The sequence below is a fragment of the Mus pahari genome, chromosome 10 (genome assembly GCF_900095145.1).
Source record: "Mus pahari chromosome 10, PAHARI_EIJ_v1.1, whole genome shotgun sequence".
NCBI lineage: Eukaryota > Metazoa > Chordata > Mammalia > Rodentia > Muridae > Mus > Mus pahari.
In genome coordinates, this window is record NC_034599.1 from 107680666 (window position 1) to 107694199 (window position 13534).

Genomic DNA, 13534 nt, shown 5'->3' on the forward strand with positions numbered 1-13534 from the left:
TTGTGTAGATGATGAGCTATTTAAAATCTGAGGTCCCTTCCATGTCCATTTTATTGAGTTGCCTACACAGTGAAAAGGTAAAAATCCTGTGTTTTTTTTTTTTTTTTTTTTTTTTTTTTTTTTTTTTTTTTTTTTGGCTTTGTGAAGCTTTAATACCAACGGTGGCTCAACAGCATTTGGCACAGTGGGTAGGTAAGGAGAGCCTTATCTGGCAGCCTGTGAGCATTGGTACAGCTTGGGCAGTCCTAGTTTCCAAACCCAGAGGGAGAGGAAGTGGCTCTCTGTTTCCCACGTCCCGGACCTCCAGAAGGTGCCCTCCCCGTTGGATCAAATTTTGGCAGAGTTCTTGTGTCAAAATGCTGAACCGTGTCCTCAGGGAAACTGAGGGGTAGGCAGAAGAAGATGCTGACACAGACAGAAAACAGAAAAATAAGCAGAGGAGACAGACAGGTTGGGGAGGAGGTGCTGACTCTCCTCTGGCTAGCACTCCACTTTCCTGGGATTCAGCTGAACTAGAAATGAGACCAAACCAAAAAGCAGAGCCATCTGCAGTGCCTCTGAGGGGGTCCATTAGCACCTGAGCACATCCCAGGTATACCAGGATGCCATTCTGATGAGCCCCAGGAAGCCCAGTGCTCTCCAAAGTAAATCAGGATTTATATAATCCAGAATAGAAAGTGTGCAATGCATTCTTCAAGGATTTATAGTTTTAAGTGATTATTTTATTTTATTTTTGTCTCCTGCCTGTGTTGTCCGGAAATCAGCAGTTCAGTTCACAGGCAGCAGAGGCAGCTCGTGCTTCACTCTCAAAAACTTCACAGATACACCAGCAGTCCAGATCAGTAGTGTCAGGATGGCAAACACAAGGCAGCAGCAGTGGTGGCATGACCTAGCAGAGTCAGCTAGGCATCAGCCTTGGCTCGAGTCAGCAGGAGGGACCAGGAGGAATGCCAGGAGAATTCTCAGCTGTGCCTCTCTCAGGGAAGCGAACATCAGAGAAGTTTCAAGACCCACAAACCTTGCACAGCTTATTCTATAAGTAAGCCTAGCTCAGCCTCTGCCACTGTTCATCGAGTCCTATTTATACCCTCCAAGCATCATGGGTCTTGCCTCAGCGTGTGCGTCTGTCTCAGCTGACATCACTGCCAAACAGCCCAAGTCCAGAGAAACAGCAGAAAACTGCAGCACAACACTGAAGTTTTTTGGTGCGTTTGTCTCTATGGAGTTCCGACAAATGGAACTCAGCTACACAATGTAAGGTGGACCAATACGTGTGCTCTGAGAGCAAAGAATCCTTTGTCACGTGTCCTTTCACATGCTTGCTTTAGCTGAACATCCTCTCTCCTGTGTCTGCTTCAGCCAAATGTTCCTTCACAAGTCTGCCTTAGCCTTTCACCTGTGTCCACTTTAATGAAATGTTCCTTCATGTGTTTGCCCCAGCAAAACACCATGTAACTGACTTTCCAAAGAATCCTTAAGTTTCTACTTCCCATCGGTACATGTGTACCACACATGTGTACATGTGTAAACATATCTGCATACATGCACACAAAACCAAAAACAAAAATGATTTTATGTAGTATTTTGGGCAAAAAAAGTGACAGTCTGTATAATGTGAAAAGGTCATACTATTGTGTTATTTTTGATCAAGTTCTCTGGACAAGGCTGTCCTTGAACTCCCAATGCCAATGAAGATGATCCTGAACTTCTAATCATCCTTCAACTAACTCTAGAGTGTTGGGGTTACAGGTGAACAAGACCTGGTTGACGCAATGCTGGGGGGTCAAACCTAGGGCCTCCTTTGTACTAAGCAAGCATCTACCAACTAAGCTGCATCCTCCATTCAAAGATCATTTTAGATGCCATGTCGAAGGCCTTTTATAATAAGTAATTTATAGTAATACATAAACCATCGTAATTAATTTATAGCAATTAAGACAAGAGATTAGAACTGGTCTACACCTGTTATTCTAATACCTGAGAGGTAGAGACAGGAAGATCAGGAGGTCAAGGGTAGCGTTGGCTACATAGTACATGGTAGATACAGGGGGGCTAACTTGTGCTACATGAGACGCTGTCTCAAAAACTACTACCAACAAAACACCCCTCCACTCATGCTCATCAAACAACTATAACTAAACTCCATGGGTAACAACAGCAACAACAACAAAAACAAAATAAAACAGTAAAGGAGACAGGAGAGTGGGGAGTGACTTGTCAGGAGGAGTACTTCAGAGGAGAGGGAAAGAATCAAGGAGGGGAAGAGAGGTGAAAGCCGCTAAATCTCATGATATACAAGTATGAGATCAAATAACTAAAGAGATCAAGACTCAGCTAAGCAGCTATCAGTAGATGGGTCGTAAGTAGCATTGTGGGTCATCAAGATGGCTCTGGTAAAAGTGCTTGCTGTGTGAGCCCAGGTAAAGGTGGAAGGAGAGAGCCCAAAGGTTGTTCTCTGATCTCCACATAGGTTCTGTGGCATGCACACATACAAATAAAAGAAGTTGCACCGTGGGTACGTGTTGAAGGTAGAGAGGCACATCAGGATTCCTTCCAGTTTCAAGTTTCAGTTGGAGGTTTGAGAGAAATGGAGAAGTAACAAGTGACTCAGGTTTGGGGCCTGAGCAACAAAGGGTTTCTCTGTAATGGAGAAGTGGGTAGTAAAGCGTCTATGGAGACAGCTAGTTTCTTTTGGGGTATGTTGAGTTTGAAACGCTTAGTAGTCATCGGCACAGAGATGTGAAGTGGGCAGGTGGGTGCATTAGTTTGAGTTGCAGAAGCAGCTCTGGGCTGGAGAGAGAAGTCTATAAGTCTGTATCATATGCAGACATTCTTTGGTGTCTGTATGGTATGAATAAGGATTGGTCCCAGGGACCAAGCCAGCTCGGTCAGCCAACCAGGTCTCAAGGGAGGGAGTGAGGATTGAAAAGAAAAGGCAATTAGACAACACTATTACATGACTCTAGCCAGTGCAGAGGCTGACGCAGGTTTATTTTTTCCAGTCTGCTTCTACATCATTCTAGGTATGTACAAAGAATATGGTCAGTCCCAAGGCTTAAACAGAGTAGTCAAGGAACAAACAAACCATCAACAAAGGTCCCATGATCACTGTATTCAGGGTCTTAACAAGAGCCATCAAGTCAGGCAGTGGTGGCACACGCCTTTAATCCCAGCACTTGGGAGGCAGAGGCAGGAGGATTTCTGAGTTCGAGGCCAGTCTGGTCTACAGAGTGAGTTCCAGGACAGCCAGGGCTACACAGAGAAACCCTGTCTCTAAAAACCAAAACAACAATAACAACAACAATGACCCCCCCTCAAATCCCCCCCCCACAAAAAAAGAACCAGATGAAGACAAAAAGTCACACTACATAGGAAGCAGCCTGGTGGGGGCTGGAGAGATGGCTCAGCGGTTAAGAGCACTGACTGCTCTTCTAGAGGTCCTGAGTTTAATTCCCAGCCACTACATGGTGGCTTACAACCATCTGTAGCGGAACCTGATGCTCTCTCTCTCTCTTTCTCTCTCTCTCTCTTTTTTTTTTTTTTGGTTTTTCGAGACAGGGTTTCTCTGTTTAGCCCTGGCTGTCCTGGAACTTACTCTGTAGACCAGGCTGGCCTCGAACTCAGAAATTTACCTGCCTCTGCCTCCCAAGTGCTGGGATGAAAGGCGTGCGCCACCACTGCCCGGCCTTATGCTCTCTTCTGGTGTGTCTGAAGACAGTGACAGTGTACTTATATATATATATATATATAAATAAATAAATAAATAAATAAGCACTTGCTCCTCTTCCAGAGGACCTAGATTCAATCCCCAGCACCCACATGGCAGCTTTCAACCCATCCCATGTTCCAGGGAATTGATGCTCCCTTTGGGCGTCCACTGGCACCAGGGCATAGGCATGTACGTGGTGCACAGACATACATCCAGGCAAAATACTTGTATACATAAAATACATCTTTACCAAAAGATTTAAAAATGAAAACAGTAATTAACATGTGCTGAACACTTAGGATTTTCTGGGCACAGTTATAAATCTTTTATGTGAATCATCCCATTTAATTTTCCTCTCATCTCCACCTTACAAGGGCCTGAACTCAAGATTAGCTAGTGGACAAATCCTGGTAAATGCAGTGCCTGTAGCAAATGCAGCGTAGTTGTGGATTTCCTCGTTAACATAGAAGCATCACTCGGGTCACATGAACTAGCTATCTTCAAGTATGGGGAAAAGATGTTCAAAAGTCAGATTATCTTCAGCAATTGTTCTTATGGGATGAATGACAGCCTTAAAGCCATCGACTCTTTCTGGAAACAGGCCTCAGATATTCTAATATATTTAGCTAACCAAGTTCTAATAGAGAATTATTTGGGGTCTAGCTTAGGTTCTCTGTGCTTGTGTATTAACCATGGTGATGGAGAGCTGACTCCTGTAGGGAGTCTTTTCAGATCTCACAGGGCCAACTCAGACATCAGACCAGAGGTGGGCATAGTGATGTGTACCGGATCACCTGCCTCAGCACTTAGGACCCACCGGCAAGAAGATCAGTAAAGAGTCTAGCCTGGGTTGCGTGAGATTCCCATCAGAAAACAAAACACAAATCCATCAAGACCATTAATTTTCCAAGTGTTGCCAACATTATTGTCTCGCAGTCGCATAGAATCTGGAAGAACCGGCTCCAGATGTGGGTCCGCCTTGAGGTACTCATCGTCCTTTTAGAATGTAAGGAAAAAAGACCAGAAATCCAGGACCGGGGTAGTTAAGGTTGCTGATCCCGCTTGGCCCTACTGAAGGGTGGGCAGCGCAGGATATCCACGCCGGTCCCAGATTACCGCCCCCACTGAAAGGTGGGAAGCTGCGCCGCTCACTGACATGCCCGGCACGCCCGGCAGGCAGCCGGGATGACGGGTGGTGCACTTTGGGCAGCGGTTCAGCTTGGAGACACAGGGAAAACCAGCATTACCACAGTCCAAGCAGAGAATCAGCCCGCACATGCGCAGCCCGGTCTGCTGCCGCGCATGTGCAGCAGCGCCCTGCTCCTTGGACAACCCCTCCCCAGGCCCCGCCCTCAGGCTTGGTCCCCGCCCCCGCAGGCGCGGTCCGCTCCCGAACCCCGAACGTCCATATCCGGGTTCCGTCCGCCGCCGCCGCTGCCGCCGCCGCCGCCGCTGCTTCGCTCTTCCAGCCCTGTCAGGAGTGGTGTGATTCCCGACCAAGATGGCGGCCGTGGGGCGAGTCGGCTCGTTCGGTTCATCTCCACCCGGGCTAGCCTCGACCTACGCCAGCGGACCCCTAGCCAACGAGCTGGTGTCGGGCAGCGGCGGCCCCGCGGCGGGCGACGATGAGGACGGGCAGAACCTTTGGTAAGGATCGCACCCTTCTCCGGTCCCCCGCGGGTTATCTCCTCGCCAGGGCGGACGCCTCTGGGATCCCCGAGCCCCGCGGGAGCTGGGAGCCGGGCGGGGCTTCCCGGGAGCTGGGCCGGGCGGTTCTCGTCCTCGATCGGGCCCGGCCTTAGCCTGCGCCTTGCTCCCCGTTAGGTCCTGCATCCTCAGCGAAGTCTCCACGCGCTCGCGCTCCAAGCTCCCGACCGGGAAGAACGTGCTGCTGCTGGGTAAGTGATCTCCGCTGTGGCCCGGGTGCACGGTCACATCCGTTCGCCCACTGCCTTTGTGCGGACACTCGGGCCCGGCTGCGCCCCGCCTCCCGGCTTGCTGCTGACAGCTGGGGGACAAGGGGTCCCCGGTCCTTCCGGCCTGGACCCTCCGGTCTTTTCTCCTCCCTGGGATGTGGGGTGGCTCTGTCATCTCCTCTGGGAGACACAGAAGGAACATAACACCCGAGGCAATCCCAGTGGTCTGGGATTCTACCGAGAAAAACGGGGACAGTTTTTTTTTTTGACAGAGATTGGTAGCATGAGGGCTCTTGGTGAGAGCCCCAGCGCAAATGCATGCCATCAATATTTAATAGCAGACTCTTTTGTGTAATTGACAGGAGCCAGAGACTGGGTCGTGATGTTACTTGAATCAGCGTTCTCCCGTTCTCCCAATGCTGGGTGCTCGGGTTGCAGTTGCCTTTTTAACTGTCACCTAATAACTCTGAAATTTGTAAAGGGCAGTAGAACAGCGTTCTCATTTAGTCCCCTCAGCCGAATGGCTAGAATAAGGGAGACATGTCTTCCCCTTCTCTTGGGTATTTTTTTTTTTTTTTTTTTTTTTATCTACTGGCTGCAAAGTGAGGATAAAGGACCCAGGGACAATAAACAATCCCACTTCACAGTTTTGCAGGTCTTTCCAGCTCCAGGAGGAATTCCAACCCCCACCCTTTCTTTTTACATGCAGGATATTGGAGTGTATAATAGATTGACAGTAATATTTTACAACTTGGAAGTTGGTGTTTCAAGACTTCCAACTCTTTGATTTTAGCCAAAAGGCTGAGGAACTCTGCTCGAAGAGTTTTAGTTACCTGAGATTCTCCACAGGTGACAATGAATGAGTAGGTAGGAAGAAGTGACTCATTTTCTATGACACCACCACCACCACTTACATGCATACACACACACACACACACACACACACACACACACACACACACGTCTGTGCTTTGGGAAGCTGTGGTCAAGCTCATTGAAAACTCAGCATTGTGTCTTTTCCTGTGATTGAAAGCACCACGTGCAGATAGCCAGGACTGAGTACAAACATGTACAAATCATGCGATCTGGTGCCCACAAACCTTGGCTCATTCATCTTTCAAAGGAGAGTTACGGAAAAACAATGCCTACCTCCTGGAACTGTGGGAGGGCCAAATGGCCCACTGTAAAGCCAGGCCGCAGAGAATCCTGTGAGGGACCTGAGTGAATGAGAAAGCATCCCTGGGACGTCTTTAACAAGTGAATTGGGGCCGGCAGTTGAGTTGCCGCTCTGCCTGCTGCTCCCATTGCTCTGTGCCCACTAAGCCTGTCTTCTTCCTTAGAAACAAGAAAAGATCACTGCCCAAATGCCCGGCATTGATGGGGCAGAAATAAAACAGGACCCCAAAGGAACAAAACAAGCCAGTCCCAGGGACCGTTTCTAATTACCACTGTAGACAGCTTATTAATGTAGACAGATTGCATACTGGTAAAGTGAACTAAGAGTACCCCTTGGGGTAGATTCTATTTTCATTATTCTGTTAAATAAATTTCTTTATGAATCTCTGCATTAAAAATCGGCAGTCTTTTACCTTTCTGGTGTGTTCTAGATCTTCTAACACTGGGTCAGTCTACAAGACTTGGTGTACAGAGACCCCACACTCCTAGGCTAGATTTTCTTCCAATGAACTTAATATTAATAGTTCAGAAGCTCCATCTGGTGTCATTATATAAGCTTCAAATGTCATGTTTTTCCTTCAGTACTATTAAGTTTTCCTGAACCCATTTCAGGTCTGGAAAAGGCTAATCATTGATTTTTTAAAATACTGTTTATATTGTCAGGTATTGTAGCAGTGGTCAGTCTGTGGTGGTAGAAGGAAGGAACACACAGGGCATTACAGCTGTGTCTGTTAGGAGTGTTAGAGTTTCAGGCTGGGGAGATGCTTGACTCTAATATGTCACTCAGGAATGATGGTAGCATTTTGGAGTCTACATTTAAGATTTTATTTATTTGTTTTTATATATATGATGAGTATACTGTAGCTGCCTTCAGACACACACCAGAAGAGGTCATCAGATCCCATTATATATGGTTGTGAGCCACAAAGTGGTTGCTGGGAATTGAACTCAGGACCTCCAGAAGAGCAGTCAGTGCTCTTAACCACTGAGCCATCTCTCCAGCCCTAGAGTCTATATTCAAAGAAAAGAAAGCAAGACTGAGCCCATTAACAAGGCTTTGAATGTCAGGAATAGCCTGGGAAGAGAGGGTGGTATAGGCCTTTATCTGAATCCCTTCCATATCTACCCTACATATCACATATCAATCACAATTTAACCCTTAGCTTGCTACTTCACCTGTCTTCCAAGTAGGATAAAAACACCCAGGCTTGGGGGTGGGTGGGGCGGGTTATATACACAAGAATGCAGTACCCACAGAGGTCAAAGGTGTCAGATTCCCCCCGAGCTGGGTTTACAGGCAGTTTAAACTGTTGACAACTGCCTAATGTGGATGCTGGGAGTCACTCAGGTCCTGGGAAGAGCATCTCTCAAAAGCATTTTCATACACATCTCATCTGTGGTTCTATCCTGCCCAATTTAGAGGGTAGATGATAGCACTAACTTATAGATGAGGGGGTGATGGTATTTTATATAGTTAAGTAGGTTCTCCAAAGTCATTGTTGTTAAGGGTTCTATGTGGTATGGCCCTGGTAGAGCTTTCCAACTGGATTGAAGTCCCTTCAGGGGTGACAATGCCATGTACAAAACTCTTACTACTCAATGCTTATTTTTGAATCAAAATATCAGTAATTATTTAAAGGAAAAGAATCTGGTCTTTTTTTTCTTTTTGGAATAAGTCTTTATTCTTAAAACACACAAAGTTATTAAAATTTAATACAAACTAGATCAAGTCTTTATTTTTTTTTAAAGATTTATTTATTTATTTTTTAAAATTTATTTATTTATTATATGTAAGTACACTGTAGCTGACTTCAGACACTCCAGAAGAGGGTGCCAGATCTTATTACGGATGTGAGCCACCATGTGGTTGCTGGGATTTGAACTCAGGACCTTCAGAAGAGCAGTCAGTGCTCTTAACCGCTGAACCATCTCTCCAGCCCTATTTATTTATTTATTTATTTAAAGATTTATTTAAAGATTTATTTAAAGATTTATTTATTATATGTAAGTACACTGTAGCTGTCTTCAGACATTCCAGAAGAGGGAGTCAGATCTTGTTAAGGATGGTTGTGAGCCACCATGTGGTTGCTGGGATTTGAACTCCGGACCTTCGAAAGAACAGTCGGGTGCTCTTACCCACTAAGCCATCTCACCAGCCCCTATTTATTTTTTATATGTAAGTACACTATAGCTGACACACTAGAAGAGAGCATCAGCTCTCATTATGGATGGTTGTGAGCCACCATGTGGTTGCTGGGATTTGAACTCAGGACCTCTGGAAGAGCAGTCAGTGAGTGCTCTTAACCGCTGAGCCATCTCTCCAGCCCCAAGTCTTTATTTTTTTAAGAAAATAGTTAAGGTTAACTTAAATACTAGAAAGTGCATTAATTAATCTCAAGTATTATGTGAATTTTTGCGTGAGTATCAACCCATGTGACCATGCCATGGTTGAGACAGACCACACTCACGGGCCAGAGGGCTCCTGACCTTCCTGGGAAGCTCCATTCCCTGTCTCAGAGGTGATTTCTATGTAGTCAGACTTCTGGGTGAGACTGGAAGGTGAGGAAAAGTCTTGAGCAGGGAAGCTCCATTGCTGAAAGAATCCGGGCCTAATCCAGTGTCCAGGAGGGTAAAGTGTAAGGAGCACACCCTGAGGTGTGAGGAGCACACCCTGAGGCGTGAGGAGCACGCTGAGGCGCTGCATAGGGAGACCTTGTCTTTCCAGAGAAGCTGCTGATCAGCTGATGGGTTTGTGTTGTACCAGCATTTGGGAGATTCAGGCAGGAGGATCAGGAATGCAAAGGCAACATACGAAGGCAACAATAACAAAGAGCAAGGACGGATGGTTGAGCAGTTAAGAGTACTGGCTGCTCTTGCAGAGGGCCCAGGTTCAGTTCCCAGGACCACATGCTGCCTCACAGCCATTTGTAACTCCACTTCTGGGGATCTTCTGGCCTTGTCATGCATACAAATGGGGCACATACACATGTGCAGGCTAAACATTCATAAACATAAAGAAAAAAACTCCTAAAAAAAGAAACAGGAGAAGAAGAAAATTCAAATGCTTATTGGGCTTTGGGATGTGACTTATTGAGGGATCTGACTGGCCTTGACACTTGTCCTAAGCAGTTATTTAATCTACCCAGGCCTGGCTCATAGTGAAGTCCAGGAAGACTGACAATGCTCAGTCATTTTACCTACATCTGTATCTTTCTCCTTTCTTAGTGGGGAGTGGGGAGTAGGGATTGAACCTGGAGCCTCGTACAGACTAGGTCGGCATTCTTATCACTGAGGTACATCCTGAGGCCCTGAAAGTATCTTTTGAGGAACAGGGATTAAAGATCACAGGGTTCCATGGGTATAGGAAACATGTTTTCTGGTGTAACTGACTATGAAACTATGATGCCAGTTAGAATGGTACAAAGAAGAGCGATCTCATATGTAGCACTGAGTTGAGGATTAGCATAAAGTTATGTGTTTATTATATACTATTGCTTTTATTTTTATTTTATTTTTTAAAGATTTATTTATTTTATGTATGTGAGTACACTGTAGTTGTTCTTCAGACACACCAGAAGAGGGCATCAGATCCCATTACAGATGGTTGTGAGCTATCATGTGGTTGCTGGGAATTGAACTCAGGACCTCCGGAAGAGCAGTCAGTGCTCCTAACCGCCGAGCCATCTCTCCAGCCCTATATATTACTATTAAAAAGACTAATAATGAAGATCAGATGACATGTTGGTACTTTGAAATAGGGTCAGAAAAGTTTTCTGTAGAGGATCAGATACTAAGTAATGTATGTTTTGTGAGTCATGTAGTATTTTGCAACTCTTTAGTTCTGCTCTTTAGTCCCCAAACAGCCACAGATAATTCATGAATGAATGAAACATAGCAGTGTTTCGATAAAACGTTGTTCACAGAAACAGGCAACAGGCTAGCTTTGGTCTATGACCTGGAATTGCTGGATTCTCCCCTTTTGTAACCCCTTTTCCATGAGCTTTAACCCTAAGCAAAGATGGCAGTTAATGGAGGTTTCATTGGATGGTTTACAGTATATGATACAGTAGAAGCTCAGTGAATACATGTTACATGAATGATGAATTGATTCTCTATAGTTGGATAGAGATTTAAGAATTAAGGGGTGTGGACACATTTCCCCTGTTGCCACTGTAAGGAACAGAAAGCAGAGCTCAGAGGGTGACAGATACAGGCTGCTAGAACGGTTCTTGCACTGGAGTGGAGTGCAGTGAGAGACGACGAGAGCTAAAGCCCTGAAAGTTCAGAGTAGCCAGGCATGGTGGGCACGCGGGTGGGCGGCACAGACTTCCCTGTAGGAGGTAGAGCAAGAAGATGAGGAGTTCAGAGTCACCCTCATCACATAGCGAGTTAGAGTTCAGCCTGGGCTACATGTGACCTGTCTCAAAAAACCCTTAAAGACAGAAAATGCCAACCAGAAGAGTCCTGCATTAGGGGGAAAAAAGGTAGATAGGTAACACAGGGTGCCTTGTTAGCAATGGGTGAGCTGGGCAAGCCGGTCGTCACTGTGAGGTCAGGACAGTGGCTCAGCAGGTCACCTCTTCATTTCCTCAGTGGGCTTTAGAATTATGCTGTGCAGATCATCCACGGAAAACTGGGCCAAGCTTCCCTTTCTGCCCTCTGTAAGCCTGTGAAGACCTCCTAGGAGGGTGCAGAGCCCAGAGTCAGATGAAGGAAGTGTCAGTGTGAGGCCAGCAGGCCGGCCAGCCATGCTGTGCCTGGGAGAGAGACTGGGAGCGAACACCTGCTGAGGAAGGAGGAGACACCACAGGACAGAGTCCACCTAGGCCAGGCAGTTGCAGGGAGACTCTTCCAGTCTGGACACCACCTCCTGACCTATAAATGGAAATAATTTTATACTTCCTGGAATTAAAAGAACTGAAGACATTATGACTAAAACGCTTTCAAGCTGGAGGTCACGTAAAAGCAGAACATGTATCACATTAAAGAAAGAATAAAATATTAAAAAAAAAAAAAAACAAAACGAAGCCAGCTGTCAAGTGTGTCGTGTACATCTTTAATCCCAGCAGTTGGGAGGCAGAGGCAGGCGGATCTCTGAGTTTGCGGCCAGCCTGGTCTACAGAGTGAGTTCTAGAACAGCCAGAGCAACACAGTGAGACACTATTTCAAAACAAGCAACTACCATAGCCCTATTCCCTAAAGGTGATTGCTATCTCCTTGCCTCTTTAAAACCTTTCCACTTATATTTGCATAAGACGCACCGTGGGCTTGGGGTGTGACTCAGGAAAGTCTTGTCTGGGTTTAGCTGTCAGCACTGCAAACAGTGGGGTGGTGACACACACGTGAATTCCAGCCCTCAGAGGCTCCAGCAGGGAAGTCAGGTGTTCACGGTCATCTTCAGCTACATAGAGCTGGATTCCAACCTGGACTCTGTGAGACTTTGTCTCAAAATGAAAACAAGGGGCTGGAGAGATGGCTCAATGAGCGCTTAGGACTGGCTGCTCTTCTATAGGGCCCTGGTTCAAGTCCAGGTACCCACATTTGCCTTACACCCATTTGCAACTCCAGACCTCAGGGATTCTGCACCCTCTTCTGTCGTCCGTGGATATTGCACTGACATACGTTCAGGCAAAATGGCAATTCATATAAAATAATTAAAAATTTAAAAATAAAATAAAAATGAAAAGACTGGTCATTTCTAGCTTTACATCATTAAAAAGTAAAACTTTAGCATTTTATAGTCAGATTAGTTTACTCATGTACTGTGCTTCACTGCATGTAACAAGGGTTTATCCATGTCAGTCGTCGTTTTATATATTTTTAGTATTTTTATTGCTGAATTCAGTGGCACATGCCTTTAATCCAGTACTTTGGAGAGAGAGGCAGGTGGATCTCTGTGGGTTTGAGGTCAGCCTGGACTACATAATGAGCTTCAGACCAGCCAGGGCAGCATAGTGAGGTCTTTTTTTAAAATTAAATATCTATTTATTTATTTATTTATTAATTATACACTGTAGCTGTCTTCAGACACCCCAGAAGAGGGTATCAGATCTCATTACGGATGATTGTGAGCCCCCATGTGGTTGCTGGGATTTGAACTCAGGATCTTTGGAAGAGTCAGTGCTCTCAACTGCTGAGCCATCTCTCCAGTTCTAATGAAGTCTTATTACAAAAGAAATGAACAAACAAAGCACCCCAAATATATGTGTGTGTGTATATACATGTACATACATACATATATATATATATGTATGAATGATTATAAATGTATATATTTACTTAATATGTAGGTAATTTATATAATTACTTATATTCACTACTCATATGTAGTACTTAAATATATACCTAAGTATATATTATTCTCTGCGTGGTATGGAGTGAGGATAACTTGATTGATCTAGTTTTCTCTCCTCCTCCTTTTTTTTTTTGTTTGAAAATTGACAACTTTTTTTATTATTCTCAAAGACATTATATCATAATGAGATTTTGTCTTATGTATTTGTAATCTAAGCATTCTGTAGGCTGGGGTGTTTAGTTTGAGAGCAACCTGTGCTATTAGAGAGTTCTGTGTGATTGGGCTATGTAGCAAGAGGTTCTCTCACAATGGCAAAAGCAGTGAACACATAACTTAAGACATAGGAACAGGGCTGGTGAGATGGCTCAGTGGGTAAGAGCACCTGACTGCTCTTCCGAAGGTCCAGAGTTCAAATCCCAGCAACCACATGGTGGCTCA

General features: G+C 45.3%; 1 protein-coding gene across 1 annotated transcript in view; it reads left to right on the forward strand.

The window, feature by feature from the left end:
• Window positions 1-5092: 5092 nt before the first annotated feature.
• Dync1li1 (dynein cytoplasmic 1 light intermediate chain 1) overlaps window positions 5093-13534 on the forward strand; it is a 39146-nt gene continuing 30704 nt past the window's right edge. Inside the window, exons 1-2 of the mRNA XM_021206158.2 lie at window positions 5093-5356; window positions 5534-5607. Of these exons, the coding sequence (XP_021061817.1) occupies window positions 5211-5356; window positions 5534-5607 (220 nt within the window). The 5' untranslated portion in view covers window positions 5093-5210. The remainder of the gene's footprint in view (window positions 5357-5533; window positions 5608-13534) is intronic.